General features: G+C 42.8%; 1 protein-coding gene across 1 annotated transcript; it reads right to left on the bottom strand.

The window, feature by feature from the left end:
* Positions 1–8935: 8935 nt before the first annotated feature.
* LOC101950743 (olfactory receptor 11A1-like) lies at positions 8936–10858 on the bottom strand. The gene is made up of 2 exons (XM_005310416.4): positions 10797–10858; positions 8936–9923 (listed from the first exon to the last, which is right to left on the bottom strand). Exons 1-2 carry the CDS (start codon positions 10856–10858, stop codon positions 8936–8938), a joined length of 1050 nt encoding a protein of 349 aa, XP_005310473.4.
* Between the last annotated feature and the right edge of the window lie 9229 nt (positions 10859–20087).

The following is a 20087-nucleotide window of genomic DNA, read 5'->3' on the forward strand; positions in this document are numbered from 1 at the left end:
TCTCCATCTGATGCAACTAGTGATTGAGAAAAAAAAGTGATCAGACAAGGATCTTGCTGTACAATGCTGTGATTTCCCTCTATTTGATTTCTTATAAATTCAGTGTGCCATCTAAGGTCAAGGTTTATATTCTCTCCTAACTGAAGAACTGCTTCTCACCCAGGTATTGCATAGAGCTAAGGACAGAATTTCTCCACCAAAGAACAGCATACCTGCCAAAGGGCAGCAAAACAGTGAATTTATCACTTTCCTACACCTGTTCTCAACTTCTTTCATTCACTGATTCACAGATTTATCATCCAAAAGGTACCCTGAAATCATCTCATCAGATGTCCACTACAAAAACATGCCAAAGGATGTTCCTAGACAGACATGCACTCAACTCAATTAATTTGTGTACGGCTAAAACATTTTTTCCAGGAATGCAGGAGATTTATAGACATCTAAGCAGAAAGAGATACAGAGGGATGTGAAATGGGTTTGGTACAGGGACAGATAAAAAGGACAGGTACAGAGACTGTGTCAGAGGCTTGACAGAGGGATAGATATAAGGGATTAGAAGCATGAATAAAGGGTTTATTAGATAGATTGATAGACAAGGGGGTGGTAGATCTCCTTGTCCTTCATCAATCTCTCTAGAAATAAATCATGCTGAGACTCTAAAGTCCTTACTCAGGTAAAGCTCCCAATGAGTGACGACTGACCAAGAGTAGTATCCTTCAGTTTGAGGGTGAGGATTTGCCATGAGATCGGTCACACTCACCTTTAATCCTCAGCATGAAGCGGTGACCTCTCTATCGACAGTGACTGGATCTAGTCTCACAGTCAGTCTCATCCTCTCAGCTCCTGGGGTAATAGCTGCATGTTGCTGTTGGGAGGGGGTCTTTCCCCTGCTGCCCAGCATGCCTGTCTATATGACACAAATCCATGATGTCCTCTGCTCTGGATTCTTGCATCCTTTATTGGGGAAAGCAGCCTCCCTGGCCACCTCTGCTGCTGGGATCTCCCTTGGGCCCCCTGCTGGTGATCACTTAAAATTACCTTCCTAGGGAAATTAACACTGTGCCCTTTGTTAAAAGAGTAAAACCAAAGCTGATGGCTTTGGCATGTGGCAGAGATGTCCCCCTGGACATTCATTAAAGAAGGGACTCCATATCCTAGTATAGAGGATAGGTAATGTAGAGGCAGGTGGTAATGAGGAACAGACAATATTAATAGAGTCACATTTAAAAATCACACTTGAAGGTAATCAACTGAATATTGACACCATGTACAAGTGCTTATATACCAAAGCTAGAAGTCTAAATACTAAGATGGGTGAAAAAGAATGCCTGGCATTGATATAATAGGAATCATGTTGTTGGTGGAAAGTTGGAGGAATGAGGATAATCAATGGGACACATAGTACCAGGGTATAAAATATGTAGGAATGGCAGAGTAGGTTGCATTGGGACGGGAGTGACATTATATGTTTAAAGCATAGAGTCAAATAACACTGCTCTACAGCCAAAATGCTTCTGAAATAAATGTAGTCAAACTTTACTACTTCTGGGTCACTGAGAACAAAAATGATGCTTAAAATTGTTGATTGGCTCTAGTTTTCAAGATATGCTATTGGGTCAGTATATACGACCCTTGACTTGGGAATGGCAGAGGATAAGTGAGTTATAAAGGGAAGGGATCTCAATTTAAACCAGAAATGACTAAAATACATCTTTGACTGGATCTATGAATAAATCTATGACTGGGTTTGAACAGTACTTGCTTTTTAGGCAAAACAATGAATGATGCAATCTGAAGCTGGTAATGCGTCATACATGATATGAATTGCATCATGTTATTCCTAGAAGTCATGGATGATGCAATCATAATGAAGCTTACATCACTCTGCTGAACAAATTGCCCTATATCAGCTCTAGAAATCATACAGTGTCGTGCTCTCTCATTTGTCAGTGTTTGATTTTGCAAAGGGACACATTTCTGTTTAGCCAAAGTGAGCAGAGATGCCTCGTACTTGTGTGAACAGTGCAGATAACTTCTGCTATGTTTGTGGTGAAGTGACTTTTGCATCACAAAAGCACAGTATAACCACTATGGTTAAGAAAGCCTATCAACTTTATTTTGGCTACAAAATTGGAGATCAGGATAAGAAGTGGGCCCCACACATATGCTGCAACACTTGTGCAACAAATCTTTGCCAGTGGTTGAACAGGAAAAGGAAATCTATGCCTTTTGCAGTGCCAATGATTTGGAGAGAGCCAACAGATCATACCAGCAATTGCTACTTCTGCATGGTGCCGGCAGCTGGGAAAGGTGTGTCAAAGAAGAAAAAGTGGACTGTGCATTATCCAAACATTCCATCAGCTATACGCCCAGTACCCCACGGAGAAGGACTGCCGGTTCCTGATGCACCAGAATCATTCTCACTTGAGTCAGACAAGGAAGAGGAAGAGGATGAAACTTCTGGTCCTGAACCATCAATGTTACAGGACCCACATTTTCTCCCATACTCCTCCTCTGAACCACACCTCATAACACAAGGTGAACTGAATGACCTTGTCAGGGATTTGGAACTACCCAAGAGTAAGGCAGAGCTGTTGGGCTCCAGACTACAGCAGTGGAATGTCCTGGCAGGTGATGTTAGGGTTTCCATGTTCCGTGACCGTCAAAAGGATTTGTCCCATTCTTCTTCATGGAAGGTGATTTTGTAGCCTGCAACAACATCGATGGTGTGATGGCAGCCCTCAACATCGTTCACGATCCAGATGAGTGGAGACTGTTCATTGATTCATCGAAGACGAGTCTTAAAGCTGTTTTACTGCATCATGGCAATGTTTTGCCATCAATTCCAGTTGGTCATGCAGTCCATATGAAGGAAACCTATGACAACATGAAACAACTTTTGAGGTGCATAAACTATGACCAACATCAGTGGCAGCTTTGTGGTGATTTGAAGGTTGTTGCTCTCTTTCTTGGTCTGCAGACTGGATACACAAAGTACTGCTGTTTTCTCTGCAAATGGGATAGTCGTGCAAGAGATTCCCACTACATCAAGAAAGATTGGCCACTCTGACAGTAATTGGAGCCTGGGAGGAAAAGTGTTCAGCATCCACCACTTGTTGAATCAAGGAAGATTTTGTTACCACCCTTACACATCAAGCTGGGTCTGATGAAAAACTTTGTCAAGGCCATTGACAAAACACAAGCAGCTTTCAAGTACCTCCATGGAAAATTTCCAAGGTTAAGTGAAGCTAAGATAAAGGAAGGTGTGTTTGTTGGTCCTCAGATTCGTGAACTTCTTCGAGATGATGCATTTGACGATGCACTGCGTGGCAAGGAAAAGACGGCATGGAAAGCCTTCCAGTTAGTGGCAATAAATTTTCTCGGAAACAACAAGGCAGACAACTACAGGTTGTTGGTGGAAAACCTCCTCAAAGCATACAAAAGCCTTGGTTGCAACATGTCACTAAAGATACACTTTTTGCACTCTCATCTAGATTTTTTTCCACCGAACTGCGGAGCAGTGAGCAATGAGCACGGCGAGTGATTTCACCAGGACATTGCAACAATGGAGAAACATTATCAGGGCAAATGGAGCCCATTAATGCTTGCAGACTATTGCTGGACAGTGACAGGAGATGCTCCATTTAATGAATACAAGAGACAAGCCAAGAAGCGCCGAGTAGACACTGAATAGGACTAAACTATGTACAGAATAGTTTTTTTGCCTTTTGTTTCATAATAAATTTTATTTATATAACCCTTTTGCTGATTTTTAAAGTGTTACATAAACAGGACAGGTGAAATATTATCATGTAAAGCAACCATAAACACATGAAAAGACCGAGGTTTACAATTTATGATTAAAACTCTACTATCTGCACAATATACATAGACATAAAATGTAAAAACTTAAATATCTTAGAAACAGTAGCCAATCAGTTGTTTTAACTGTCATATTTGAATTCATCACCTCAAAATACATAATAAATAGCACATTTTATCTCTGAAGCAGACAACTTCTCAAAAATTGTAGACCAGTGTAATGTAAAAGTCTTAAATGGATTGAACTGTACCATAGAATCTCTATGGATAGAAATTCCATGCTTCAACAATAAGTGTATAGCAGTGGGAATATACTATTGTACTGACCATCTGACCAAGATGGTGACAGTGATGGTGGAATGCTGAGGGAGCTTAGAGAGGCAAAAAAATTAGAAAATGCAAGTGACCTGCAAGCAGAGTGGGGCTATTTAAAAACACCATAATAGAGGTTCAGATTAAATTTATATCCCAAATCAGAAAGGACAATAAGAGGACCAAAAGAATGCCACCATGGATAAACAGCAGAATAATGGAGGTCATTAGAGGCAAAAAGGCATCCTTTAAAATTTGGAAGTCCAGTTCCAGTAAGAATAGAGGGAAGTAGCACAAAGTCTGGCAGATTAAGTATAAATGTACCATTAAAGAATTTGAAAAGCAAATGGTGAAGATGAAAACAAACAAACTATATATATAATTTAAGTAGCTCAGAAGCAGGAAGCCTGCCCAAGAGGCAATGGGGACATTAGATGATCAAGATGTTAAAGGAGCAATCAAGGAAAACAAGGCCATTGCAGAGAACCTCAATGAACTATTTTCACTGCAGAAGATGTGGGTGAGATCCCACTATCAGAGTTACTCTTTTTGGGCAACAAATCTGAAATAAGTTCCCACACTGATGTGTCAGTAGAAAAGATTTTAGAACAAATTGATAAATTAAACAGTAATAAGTCACCAGGACCAGATGGGATTCATTCACGAATTCTGTAGGACCTCAGATATGAACTTGCAGATCGCTAACTGTGTGATGTAACCTTCTGCTGAAACCAGCCTCTGTACAAGATGACTGGAAGGTAGGTAATGCAACACCAATTTTTAAAAAGGGGTCCAGAGGTGACCCTGGTAATGACAGGCTAGTAAGCCTACCTTCAATACCAGGTAAATTGGTTGAAACTATAGTAGAGAACTGAATTATCAGACATATAGGTGAACACGATTTGTTGGGGAAGAGGCAATACATCTATTCTAAAGAGAAAACATGCTTCACCAACCTATTAGAATTATTTGAGGGTGTTCACAAGCATGTGGACAAGGGTATGGACAAGCATGTGGACAGTTGATATATGGTACTTGGACTTTCAGAAAGCCTTTGACAAGGTCCCTCAGCAGAGACTCTTAAGCGAAGTAAACTGGGTAGACTGCGTAGACTGTTGGTCCTTCATCAGTTAAAACTGAGCTGATCACAACACGTCTTCCAATCTTCTCTTGCTCTGGCCATCCTTCACCATGCTTGTCCATATCTCCTTGTTAGGAAATCATCTCACCTCTTTGGAGGCCGACCGCATGGCCGTTTCTGTTCTCATGGATATCTCTCGGATATAGCTGTGGTCCATCTGTTGTCGCTGAGTGGGACAAAGTAAACAGTCATGGTATAAAAGGGACGGTCCTCTCATGGATCAATAACAGGTTAAAAGACAGGAAACAGAAGGTAGGAATAAAAGGTTAGTTTTCACAATGAGACAGATAAACAGCAGGGACCCCCAAGGATCTGTATGCTAGCCAAAATATTAGTTAATGATCCGGAAAAAAGTGAACAGTAAAGTGGCAAAGTTTGCAGATTATACAAAATTATAGTGGTTAGTTATTTCCAAAGCTGACTGCAAAAAATTACAAGGAGATCTCATAAAATTAGGTGACTGGGTAACAAAACAGTAGATGAAATTTAATATTGTTAAGTGTCAAGTAATGCACAGTGGGGGGAAATAGTCCAAAGTATACATACATAATGATGAGTTCTAAATTAGTTGTTACTCCTCAGGAAAGGGATCTGGGAGTCATTGAGGATACTGTGGAAAAAGTGAATAGAGAAGTGTTATCTACCCTTTCCCACAATACAAAAACCAGAGGTCATATGATGAAATTCGTAGGCAGCAGGTTTAATACAACAAGAGGAAATACTTTTTTACACAATGCAAAATTAACCCGTGGAACTCATTTCCATGGGATAGTGTACTGGCCAAAAGTAAACCTGTGTTCAAAATAAAGGTTAATGAGGTTGCCAGTTTTGTATCTATATAATATAGCATTCCAAATGTGTCCTATTATAAGGCCATTCTACTCCAGTAGCTTTGTATACACACTGGCCTGGTTTGCGATTGAAAAATCTTAGCTATGTCATTTGGTTCCCTCTCTTCTATTATAAACCTTAAGAGATACTGACTCCCTTAAGGAAAAATCCAATCTTTGCATCTACATGGGGCATCCTGCAGTGTGTGAAGATGATCATGGCATCTGTTCTTACGCATTCTCTTCTCATAACACTATGGGCTAGCCTGTGCATCAGGATCAAACCACACTTAAAACAATTTGGATAGAAAAAGTATTAACAAAAATTAAAGATAAAATACAAGATATAGGCGGACCTCCTTTGATTACATATGTAAGAAATATCAGCTACCACTGTCTCACGGTTCCTTCTTTCAGTGGCTAAACTCAAGATTTCATGGAAGGATAGTGGGCAATTGGTCTGTTCCTATTCTATCACCTTTAAGAGCATGTTAAGAAATATGGAAACAGAAGTCCCTTTGTAGGAATGACTTGTAGGTGGCTTAATGCTTTGCATTACCCTCTCAATCTCAGTCTCAATGAAAGAAATGGGAAAAGGAACATAGCCGTACTATCACAAGAGAAAACTGATACTTCAAGTTCTTTGTCCTTGCAATCTTCCAGAACAATTTATTAAACAGAATGTTGGATTCGAGAATGTTGGTTTAAACCTCGATTGGCACAAACACAAATGCTGGAGGTGCCAAGCCCTATGCCAAACTTCCACATGTCCTCTAAATGTTATATTTATAAGAAGCACATGGGGTCTTTATAGGGGAGAAGGCAAAAATGCCGCATTTATTGAGCATACAGCAGTTAGCATATGCTTTTTAGTCTTACACACACACACACACACACACACACAGAGTCTTGCCAGTTGATGTTCATAGTTACCAGTCCAGTGTCTGGATCAATGTAGTGGCCAGGCTCTGTCAGTTGTGATCCAATGCTCCTGGAGTGTGGCAAGATGTACCCAAAGTCCCATGGCAAAGCACCCTGTTCTTATAGTCCTTTTTCTCTCTTGATGTCTATGGATTTTGCTGTGCCAGTTTATGACCTGTTATTCCTTAATTGGTGGTATCTTTTTATGTAAACGTTCCAATACACCTCCGAGAGCACTGTCCTTAGGGGTGCTAGCCTTCACCTCAGGGTCATGAATTTGCCCTTCTTTCATTATGGATGCACATTGATAGTTCTCTGGTGTCATTAAGTCTCTTCACTCCTTCTTCCTTGACCATCTGGGTATAACAATGGCCTTCACATCTTATTTTTTTCTGGATGCTTGCATTCCTCATTCACACAAACAGTCTTCTACACAGGCCTCCAGATAGGATAACATTTTGGAAAGGACTATATAGTTAACCTTACACAACTTAGTTTGCAATGCATACATATAAGCAAGACCTTATAGCAAATACTGTAATGAAATCTTATCCTAAAACAAAAGGTGACCATAATCAGCCATAAGGACTATTCTGGTCTATTCCTGCCTTGAAATCAAAAAGGGTGGCTGGCAGGATCAAATCAAATCACACATTAATTCTCATAGTACAATTATAAATCCTGCTCCTACATATACTTCTCAAAAATGTGTGTTCTGGAACATCCTAACTGTCAGGGTGGTTAAGCACTGGAACAAATTGCTTAAGGAGGTTGTGGAATCTCCATTATTGGAGTTTTTCAAGAGCCGGTTAGAAAAGACGTGTCAGGGATGGTCTATAGTCCTGTCATGAGTGGAGCTCTCGAGGTCTCTTCCAATCCTATATTTCTGTGATTTAGTGCTCTTTCAAAAATTTTAAGATTTTTCCTTCTGTAAGTTTGATTATTTTGGGCGTGCTGGACTAGTTGATATTATTATAGTGACCAAAAGAGTTAATTTGAGAAAATGGAAATCTGCAATTTCTCCCTTTTACACAGACAGGCGTAGTGAGATCTCTATGATGGCATTAATGGAAAAATGACTGTCTCATAGGGCATGTCTACACTTACCTCCAGAGCAATTGATCCAGGGGGGAGCGTTAGCAGTCGACCTACCGTTATGAAGACACCGCGTTAAGTTCCTCTAAATATGTCGACGTCAGCTACGCTATTTTCATAGACCGACTTAGCTCACCCCTGCCCCTCCGCTCCCATGTAGACCAGGCCATAGAAACACTTTGAAAACATATGAAGAGATCTGGTCACACATGAAAATATTGCATACTTTTGCAGTTAGTATTTATTAGTCTTCGATACTCAGAGGATATATTCTCACATATTTACCTAATTAGTCACTTTAATAGTTGATGTCCTGTATGACCTCTGCAGGTTCAGGGTTTTTCTTTGTTTACTTATTTGGTTCCAGGTTTACCAAATAATGAACATTGAATTTCATTATTTATATGCTATTTCCATCTCGAGCATGTATTTATACATGTTTCATTTTGTTATGTGTTTATATTTAATGTCAAAATAATAAAATTAAGGTTTAAAGAAGGCTCACTCATTCACACCATGGCTACCCACTATCCCCATTCTTCCTATTTCTCATTGCAATGGGAGAACCACTGGCTGCTAGGGTTAGAGAGACTGAGATAACATAGGGAATACAACCAATGCAGCTGTGTCAGTTTACACCTGCTGAGGATCAGCCCAATTTACCTAAATAAATTCAACTGAATAGGAGGTGCAAATATAAAAAATGCTGAGTATCTTCTTGCTATAACTCAGGAGAACTGACAAGGAATTGGGACACCTAAATGGGTCCTTTCAGACCAGAACTGATTTATTGCCATATCAATCACCCTCTCTAAATTCTACATTTCTGGAGACCTCTCCTCAGCGCCTCCTTGACCTCTTTGTTTCTCAGGCTGTAGATGAGGGGATTGATCAGGGGTGTAAAGACTGCGTAAAGGACAGAAAACACTTTGTTGGGAGCTCTGAGTGCACCAGTGTTGGGTAACATGTAGACAATCATTAAGGTCCCATAGAAGATTGTAACCACAATAAGGTGGGAGGAGCAGGTGGAAAAGGCCTTTTGCCTCCCAGTGGTAGAAGGGATTCTTAGGATGGTGGAAATGATATAAACATAAGATGTCAGGGTCAAAAGAAATGGAGGGACAGTGTCTATAGAGGAGAAAATAAGGGTCACCAGGGTAACAAGACTGGTGTTGCTGCAGGAGAGTTTAATAACTGGGGTGAGATCACAAAAAAAATGATCAATTTCATTAGGGCCGCAGAATTCTAATTGCGACACCAAAGATATTACTATAGTACTAAATATGAATGAACTTATCCAAGATCCGGCTGCTAGCTGGATACAGAACCTGCCATTCATACGGGTGACATAGTGCAGCGGTTTACATATTGCTAAGTAGCGATCAAAAGACATCACAGCTAGGAGATAACACTCAGTGGTCAGTAGCAGAGCAAAGCAGTAAAACTGTGTGATGCATTGGCTGACAGAAATGGTATTGAATCCTTTCAGAAGACTGGGTAGCACCCTGGGCAGGATGGTAGAGGTGTAGCAGGTCTCCAAGCAGGACAAATTCCCCAGGAAGAAGTACATGGGGGTGTGAAGGTGCTGATCAGCCACAACTAGCACCACAATGAAGATGTTCGCAGTCATGGTGACTATGTAGATCACTAGAAAGAGCAGGAAGAAAAGAATGCGCAGTTCAGGGAGGTTTCTGAATCCCAGCAGGATGAATTCGGTGATAGACGTTTGATTTTCCCTTTCTCCTGTCTCCATGAGGTATACGTCGGTTTCCTCTTTCTCCTCTCTCCATGTGACATATCTAGTGATGGAGAAAAAGAAATAATTCATTAGGGCTGATGCTGTACAATGAATCTGGGTGGATTTCTGTCCCTTTGATTCTATAATAATTCACACTATCAACTGGGTTTATATTCTCTAACAATAAAAAAACAATTTTAAAAAATCCCCCAAAACCTGTGTCACATTCAAACTTTGCACAGAGTTTTGTAACAGAGAATTCCCCCTGTTCCCCCCCGCCTGCCCAATAAAGCAACAACACAGTTAACTGATCACTTTCTGCCCTTGTCCACAGGTTTTTTGTTTTTTTCATGTGTGGATTAATAGATTTTAAGGCCCAAAAGGGCTATTAGAACCTGTATAACACACACCATTGTTTCCTCCGGTTTCCTGGACATTGAACTTAATAACCTGTATTTGGCTACTGAAGATCTTCTAGAAAAGCATCCAGGGCCAGATCTCTAAGGCTATTTAGCCACTTAGTAGGAATTTAAAAGAACCTAGGCTCCCAAGGAGTAGAAGCTTCAATGGGTGTTTGCCACCTCTATGCCTTTAAAAATCGGCCCCTCCATCTTGATTGGACGGCATCAAGAGACAGGGAATCCACCACTGAACTTTGTAGTTTGTCCCACAGGATAATCACCCTCACTTTTAAAAGTGTGTGTTTATTTCTCATTTAGATTGATCAGGCTTTAACTTCCAGCTATTGGTTTTTGTCCTTCCTTTGTCAAGATCCCTTTAGTACTTGCTCCTTTCTCTCTATTCCCTGTAATCAAGTCAGCTCTCAGTCTTGTTTTTTATAAGCTAAAGAGTTGGGCTCTTAAAATGTGAACCCCAGAACTGGATGCAGTATTCCATTGCCTGTCTCACCAGTGCTGTATAGAGAGGTGATTACACTTTCGTGCTCGTTATTCCTCTGTTTATCCATCCAAGGATCACATCCACTCTCTTCGCCATGGCATCGTAGGGGGAGCTTATTCTGAGTTGCTCCTCCACCTATGACTCCTAAACTTATTTGATGGGGGATAGGGTCATACGGACAGACGTTCTAGGACATGAATGTGATTGTATCCAGCTAGAGCCTGAAATGAGGGCGGGATACTGATCAGCAGCACAGAAGACAAGAGACTGTATAGAGGTTCCTGCCCAATGCACAAAGGAAGCCTCCCAATCAGGCACACATTCAGACTCTTCTCACTCTTATTGCCCTAGTGACCGACCAAGGAACACAAAACCCTCTTATTATCAGTTATGAATTGTGAACTATTAGTTATTGATCAACCATTCAAGGTTACTGATTAATTCCTGGCTATATGGGTTCGTGGTGATCCCATCGGATAGGTCCTTCAAGGAACTGTAAAAACATACAGCCAACTATTAGCTCTCAGCAGTTGCTTGACTGTCATGAGTCTGTAGGGGTGGAACTGCAGACCAGCTCTGTGTAGCAAAAAGAGCTGCAGTAACTTAGTACACCGGGCCACTCTCTCTGTTCAGTAATATCAGGAGCTCTAAAGGGATATAGCGGGGGGAAGAAAGGAAAGTGTACCCTTGTAAGGTTCTTAGATAACCCCATTACTGCAGCACACCTCATAATACCTCTTGAGGTACAGCAATGCTGTTATCCACATTTTATGGATGGAGAGCTGAGGCAGAGAGAAAAGAGCCAAATGTTTAAAGATATTTTGTGCCTAGTGCAATTTTCAAAAGCAATTAGTGCCTAGCTCCCAACTCACTAAGCACCTAAATACCTTTAAAAATCGAGCCCAGAGGGACTTGGTCAGTACTACACATTGATGCTGTGGCAGAGCAGAAAAGAGAAGTCAGGTCTCCCAAACATCACCATAGTGCCCCAATCATTGGACTATCCTTGCTCTTGAGTGCAAGGTTGGAGCAGCAAATGACCAGGCAAAGTTTGTTATGCAGGTGTCGCTGCTTCCCAAGCTGTCAGGAATGCCAAGCCCCATTCAGTTCATTTCTAATGTGGACCCCTTTCGTGTGTGGTGCTCAGCACCTCACAAGAAATGATGAGGGGTTCAACTCCCATTGTAATCCATGGAGAAGATTCTCAACCGGAGACATGTAGCATCTCCCAGGACTGGGCAGGGAAAGTGAACCTTAAGAAAATGATGCACTGCCAGGCAGAAAGAGAGAGAGACAGACAGAAAGAAAGGAAAAGAAGGATATATAGATAGGGGGATGTGTAAGGATAAGGGTTGGTAGAGCGAGGTTTTGGTCACAGAGACAGATACTTGTTTAAAGGTTAGATAGATATGTAAAGAACTCAACAGAGAGATGAACCGATAAATAAGTAGATAGATAGAAGGATGAGTAATTGGCTAGATAGATAGATAGATAGATAGATAGATAGATAGATAGATAGATAGATAGATAGATAGATAGATAGATAAGGGGCTTAACACATAGATCTTCTTTGTGTTTCATGCCTTTCTCTAGCAGTATCATGATGAGATAGATGCTTAAGTCCTTATTCAGGCAAAGCTGTCAGGAAGTGAGGACCCTGTCTAATAGGAGTGTTCTTCTAAGTGAGGTAAAGTCTGAGGAAGAGTGTGAGGGTTTGCCCTGAGGCTGGTAACACTCACCTTTAATCCTCAGCATGAAGGAGTGACTTCTCCATTGACGGTGACTGGGTTTGGTCTCACAGTCAGACTTGTTCTCTGCTCGGGAGACACTTATATGTTGCTGGGGGGCGGGAAGTCTCTCTCTCCTGTAGCCCAGCATGATTGTTTGCCTCACTCAAGCCCTTATATGACTCCCGCTCTGGATCCTTGCAGGGTTTATCAGGACAGGAGCCTCCCCCTGGGATCTCCCTGGGGCCCTACTGCTGGTTAACTTTTACATTACTGTCATAGTGGAATTAACACTGTGCTGTTGGTTAAAATAGTGTAACACCAAAGCTGACGCCATGAACATTTGAATCCCAGAGGAAATCTCCCCTTTCTCCACATGGTCTGTGTCTGTGCCAAGAGCTCCAGAGAATGGGAAATAAATTTCCATGTCTTTAGTAATAACATCAGGCTCTAACAGACCATTTGCCATCCATAGATCTCAAAGCACTTTATACTGCATGGCAGTATCTTTATCCCCATTATACAGATCTGGAAACAGAGGCACAGGAAAAGGAAATGATTCCCAAAGGGTTGTGAAAGAGGACATTGGCATAGCTGGGTGTAGCTTCCAGGCTTCCTCAGTCAAAGTGTATCACCATGGCTGCTGGACCACACAGACTGAGAGCCTTTGTCTATTAACGTTCAAAGATTTCCGTATGTGTGAGAGGGATTTGTATTGCTGCCCAGCCCTGTAGCATCTGAGCAAATTCAACATAAGATCAACAGTAATAGCAAAATCTCTTCTTCATTTAATGCAGACTCTGGCTCTTTCCTCTTTTTGGGGTGGGGTGGGGACGAAGCCCTCTGCTTTGGGGTGGAGTTTTTGGTATTGATTTTTTTGATTATATTCATTCTTTTTTTCTGGGTGGAGATTTGGTTGGGGTTTGTGGAGTACATGGCAGAGTCATTTTATATTGTTAAATACTATAGAATCAGAGAAAAATTAGAGTCGGAAGATACCTCAGAAGGTCATCTAGTCCAAACCCCTGTTCAAAGCAGGACCAACCCCAACTAAATCATCCCAGTCAGGGCTTTGTCAGCAACAAAGTATCTATTGGACTCTCAAGTGAGTCACCCCCCTTCCCTTGGTCAGTCTGGGGCTATGATTAGGAGATACTCACCTGACTCTGAAGGGTGGGGCAAAGTCAAGAGGGAAGAAAAAACATGATAAAAGGGAGAGATGTTTGCCATGCTCTTCCTCTCTCTCTTCCACCTCCATCTACAGACACCACCACCAAGCTACAGAAGCGCTGATCAAAGGGGAGAGCCTGGCTGAAGGGCAACCAACCAGCCTGTGGTGAGAAGCATCTAAGTTTGTTAAGTGTTAAGATCAGCTTATATTGTGTTTTGCTTTTATTTCATTTGACCAAATCTGACTTGTTGTGCCTTGCCTCATAATCACTTAAAATCTATCTTTGTAGTTATTAAATTTGTTTGTTTATTCTACCTGAAGCAGTGCATTGGTTTGAAGCGTGTCAGTGACTCTCCTTGGGATAACAAGCCTAGTACATATACATTTCTTTGTTAAATTGATGAACTCCTATAAGCTTGCAGTGTCCAGCGGGCATAACTGGACACTACAAGACGGAGGTTCCTAGGGTTGTGTCTGGAACCGGAGATATTGGCTAATGTCATCCAAGCAGTGACTGGCCAAAAGTGCTCACTCATGCAGCTTACATGCCAGAGGCTGTGTGTGAACAGCCCAGGAGTGGGGGTCTCACAGCAGAGTAGGGTAAGGCTGGCTCCCAGAGTCGAGGATTGGAGTGACCCAGCAGATCACCAGTCCAGATAACACAAGGGGAACGTCACAGTAGCGCAGCGAGCAGGGTGTATATGCAGCTTGTTACTCCAAGTGGAATTCACACTTTAAGCACTGATATTTGTGATTTTAAGTGAGTCTTAAGTACATTGTCTAAGGACAGTCAGGAGGAGGTTACAGTTTTGTTATTTTCTGTTTGTTTATTTCAGATGAGGGAAATAAGCTCAAGAAAGTAGAAAAATGACTACCAGTGGGGCAGCTACAAAATTAGAGCTGGCCAGACTGGAAGTGAGAGAGAAGGCAAAGGACCATGAGTTTCCAATGTGGCAGGCAGAAATGAGGCTCAAAGAAGTAGCTGTGGCTAGGGAAACTGTGGAGGCAGAGGATGCCAGGGAGGCTTCCAGAGAGGAGGCTGCACACAGAAGGGCTATGGAAGAAAAAAAAAAGAGAGAGAGAGAGAGAGAGAGAGAGAGAGAGAGAGAAGAAGAAGAAGAAGAAGAAGAAGAAAGAGAAAGAGAGAGGAAACACAAGCTGGACCTGGTAGAGAAGAAGAACCAGAGGCCCCTGACCCCAATGGCTCCCACCACTCCAAAAATCCACAAATGGGAAAACTTATGCCCTGCATATAGTGAGGACAATGATATTGCTGAATATCTGACTACCTGTGAATGGCTGTGTGTAATACATGAAATCTTGATGATAAGAGAGTTCCTACCCTGGTTGCCAAAGTAACTGGTAAAGCTCAAAATGTATGCAATGGAATGTCTATTGAAGACGCTTTAGAGTCTAGTCTAAAGTTTAGACTATTGCAAATTTAAAAATACTGTTTTGCAAAGTTTTCAGATTACCCCCCAAAACATATAGAATTGAATTTAGGAATTTTAAGAGGGATATTGGTATGAGTAATGGGGGATATGTGAACAAAATGAAAGAATTGATGGGAAAGTGGGTGAGGGACAAAGGTGTTACAAGCGTTGAGGGAATGTTGGATCTTTTTGCTCAAAAGCATTTCCTAAGCATATGTAAGGCTGATGTAAAGCAGTGCCTATGGGACAAAGCTGTAAAGTTTGTGGATGAGATGGTGTCTCTTGCTGATATCTTTGAACAGACCCAGGCATCTATTGAAAACAACCCCCTGAAAGAGGTGTTTAAAGGTGGTGGGAAGGGGAGATCCCATTTTATCCCTAGCAAGAGGGAGGGTGGCTGGGAGGCTGGGTACTCAACTCCCCCAAACCATTCCTCTAACCCTCATCCTAAATCTCCTGTAAAAGCAGAAGAGCCCAAAAGGTGCTATCAGTGTAATTCCACTGATCACCGGAGGAATAAATGCCCTGTGCTAAGAGGAAGCAGGCAAATAATAGCTCATGTTAGTTCTGCCGTCCTGAACACAGAACACCCCACCTCCCAGGCAATTGGAACCTATCATATTGGCTCTGTGAGGTTAGCCTCTGCAGAACCAGATATGGAGCATGTTCAGGCTGTCCAAATTAATGGCAGGGAATGCTTGGGGCAGAGAGATATAGGAGTCCAGATCTCTCTGGTTAAGCAGAGTGTAGTCCCAAAGGCCAGTATGTTACCTGGCCAAATGGCAGAGATTGTGGGGGGGTGGGTGAAAGCAGATACCTTGTACCACTAGCTAAAATCGATGTGATGTGGGAAGGTTTGGAAAGTGTTTTCATTGTTGGGGGTTATGGAACACCTCCTATTCGACCTACTCCTGGGTAATGATTTTTTCTGTGTAGCTCAGGTTAAAGTATCTGCCTGCAGCAGGCGGAAGTTTTATGCTGGGACCCCCAAGGGAAAGGGTAAGGTCTAAGGAACTGCTGAGAAAATGGGAGACCTAGCAGATCACTGGTCCAGATAACACCAGGGGAACATCATAAAGACACATTCTGTAATTACCAGATAACCAAAGAAATACAATTGTACACTACAGCTCCCATCAGAAATGGTTCTGTCCCCAGTCAGGGACTGGCCAGCACCCTGGGCAGGATGGTGGAGCTGTCACAGGTCTCCAAGCATAACAAGGTCCCCAGGAAGAAGTATATGGGGTTGTGAAGGTGCCAATCAGCCACAACTAGCACAATGATGAGAATGTTTCCAGCCATGGTCATGACATAGATGACTAGAAAGAGTAAAACTTGCAAGTTCAAGGAGATTCCAGAATCCCAGGAGGATGAATTGAATGACGAAAGTTGAATTGTGCCCTTCTTCTTTCTTTCGAAAAAGAAATTCCTCAAACTGACTCCCTCTCCCACAAATGATTCTGGCTTCAGGAAATCAGTATTTTTTGATGCAAAAAAAAAAAAAAAAAAAGGTCAAAAATTTCCTGAACGTCTCTATTTCTTACATCCACAAGCCCCTACACCTCCCCCCAATCCACCTACACCCACACTGCATGCCTACATTATAGCAGGCCACGACTTAGCAGAGAAGGGATCTAAGGTAGAATTAAACCTGGGAAAGTTTTATCTGGGTATTACTATATCTACTATATCCCATCTTGACGGACCAGATACTGGTCTCATTTATGGTTGAGTTAGTCCCGATCAACATCCCTGAGCCACATGGACTTACTCTGGATTGACACAACTCTGATTAGGCTTGGCAGAATTTGATTTGTAATTTTCATAATTTTGACAGATAATATCAATGTTTATTTAAAGCACTTTTTCAATTTGTATTGATCTACATCTTCACAGTTGCAGAAAATTTTGGGGGGGAGGGGAAGTGTCAGACAGTAGAGAAGGTCAGAATATAATTAATAACAGTAAATTCTGAGGCTTATAACTATAGCTTTAAAGCTTTATAATTATTAAAACACAAATTGTCAGTCACATGTCAAAATATATAAAGAAAAGATCCTGAAATCTATAAATTTCCTCTATTATAGGAGGACATTTTTTTTTTAATCTGTTTGTGTGTGTACAGTGAAATCAAGGTTTAGGACATTTACCAATACAAATCTAATCCTTCCAAGCCTAAGCGTAAATGTGATTAGAATCCAGATAGTAAACCAGAATACAGTTGGCTCTTTCGTGCTAAAATTGACCTATTCTGTATTGGAAATGAAGTGAAAATGGTTAGCATTATTTCCAGTACCCATCCAATCCATTTATGGTTTCATAGATTCTAAGGACAGAAGGGAACCTTTGTATTTATGTAGTCACACGTTCTGTGTAACACACGCCATAGGACTTCCCTGAAATTACTCCTGATTGAACAAGAGCTGATCTCTTAGGAAAAACAAAACAAAACATTCATTCTTGTTTAAAAATTGACAGTGACAGATAATCCACAGTATTAGAAAATTTATTTACTGTTTCAATTTGTCTACATTCAACTTCCAGCCTTTATGCTTTTGCCTGCTAAATTGAAGAGCCCTCTATTAGCAAATATTTGTTCCTTTTACAGGTACTTATAGATTGTGATCAAATCACCCCTTACCCTTCTATTTCTTAAGATAAATAGATTGAGCTCTTAGGCCTTGTCTACACTACGAGAGTAGTTCGATTTTACTTGCATCGAATTTTTGTAATCGATATTGCAAAGTCGAACGTGTGTGTCCACACTAAGGACAGTAATTCGACTTTGTGCGTCCACACTAACGGTGATAGCGTCGACATTCGAAGCGGTGCACTGTGGTCAGCTATCCCACAGTTCCCGCAGTCCCCTCTGCCCATTGGAATTCTGGGTGTAGCCAGCAATGCCTTCTGGGTAACAAAATGAGTCGAGGGTGCTTTTGGGAAACTGTCGTCATCCGTCCATCACTCCCGCCCTCCCTCCCTGAAAGCGCCGGCGGGAAAACAGTTCGCGCGCTTTTCCAGTCATTGACAGCGCGGACGCCACTGTACTCCGAGCATGGAGCCCGCTGCGACCATCGCTGCAGTTGTGGCCGCTCTCAACGTCTCGCAGCTTATCATAAAGGTTTCCCTGAGGCAGATGCAGAAAAGTCAGGCAAGGAGGCTACGGCACCGCGGTGATGTCCTGAAGTCTGAGAGTAGCACAGACCTGTCAGAAAGCAGGCGACCCAGCGCCGAGGACATCACAGTGGCAATGGGTCATGTTGATGCCGTGGAACGGCGATTCTGGGCACGGGAGACAAGCACTGAGTGGTGGGACCGCATAGTGCTGCAGGTCTGGGATGAATCCCAGTGGCTGCGAAACTTTCGCATGCGGAAGGGAACTTTCCTGGAACTTTGTTAGTTGCTGTCCCCTGCCCTGAAGCGCAGTGACACCCGGTTGCGAGCTGCACTGAGTGTACAGAAGCGAGTGGCCATAGCCCTGTGGAAGCTTGCAACGCCAGACAGCTACCGGTCAGTCGCGAACCAGTTTGGGGTGGGCAAATCTACCGTGGGGGTTGTTGTGATGCAAGTAGCGAAGGCAATCGTTGATGTACTGCTGCCAAAGGTAGTGACCCTGGGAAACGTGGAGGCGATCATAGATGGCTTCGCAGCGATGGGATTCCCAAACTGCGGTGGGGCCATAGATGGAACTCACATCCCTATCCTGGCACCGGACCACCAGGCCACCCAGTACATTAACCGAAAGGGATACTTTTCCATGGTGCTGCAAGCACTGGTGGACCACAGGGGACGTTTTACCAACATCTACGTGGGATGGCCGGGCAAGGTTCATGACGCTCGTGTTTTCAGGAACTCTGGTCTGTTTAGACGGCTGCAACAAGGTATTTACTTCCCGGACCACAAAATAACTGTTGGGGATGTGGAGATGCCTATAGTCATCCTCGGGGACCCAGCCTACCCGCTAATGCCCTGGCTCATGAAGCCCTATACTGGCGCCCTGGACACTGAAAAAGAACTCTTCAACTACCGGCTGAGCAAGTGCAGAATGGTGGTGGAGTGTGCTTTTGGCCGTCTCAAGGGGAGATGGAGAAGCTTACTGACTCGCTGTGATCTCAGCGAAACCAATATCCCCATTGTTATAGCAGCTTGGTGTGTGCTCCACAATCTCTGTGAGAGCAAGGGGGAGACCTTTATGGCGGGGTGGGAGGTTGAGGAAAATAGCCTGGCTGGTGATTACTCACAGCCAGACAGCCGGGCGATTAGAAGAGACCAGCGGGAAGCGCTGTGCATCCGGGAGGCTTTGAAAGCAAAGTTCCTGAGTGAGCAGGGTAACCTGTGATTTTATAGTTTGTGTACTGAGAAGCTAAACCTGCCCCCGTTTCTTTACCCAGGTAATGTTGACTATCCTATCCAGTTACATACCCCCTTCACCCCCCCTCCAACACACGTGTCGAAATAAAAATAGTTCTACTTTGTTAAAGCACACCGTTTTCTTTAATACTGTTTTAGCGGGAATTTTTTAAAACTGGGACGCAGACTGTGGTGCGGGGCGGGTCTAGTGTTGTGATGCGAATGCAGCTTCTAAACTCAAGGATTGACAGGCTCCGCTGCGGTGGGATGCTTGTTTCAACGGAGCCTGTCACCCCTCCTGATCGGGACTGTGTGTATGGGAGGTCTATTTGACTTTGTGGCAGGGGGAGGACGGTTACAGATCCCATGCTGTGTGGCTCTGTGATCCTGTCTAAGGACCGGCGCTTAAGATCTGTAACTGCCCTCCCCCGCCACAAAGTCACAGAGCAACCCACCCCCCCCAACATTACATCAAAACAACCTCCCAGACTAACCGGGGCAACTAGTCACTGCATCACTGCACTGTGTATGTGCCCTGCTGCTGTGCCTGCCCCCGACTATGTACCCTGCCAAAGGAGACTGTCCTGTCCAATTTCCAACCCCCTTTCCCCTCCTCCTCCAAAAGAACATGATTGAAACAGTAG

The sequence above is a fragment of the Chrysemys picta genome, chromosome 13 (assembly GCF_011386835.1).
Source record: "Chrysemys picta bellii isolate R12L10 chromosome 13, ASM1138683v2, whole genome shotgun sequence".
NCBI lineage: Eukaryota > Metazoa > Chordata > Testudines > Emydidae > Chrysemys > Chrysemys picta.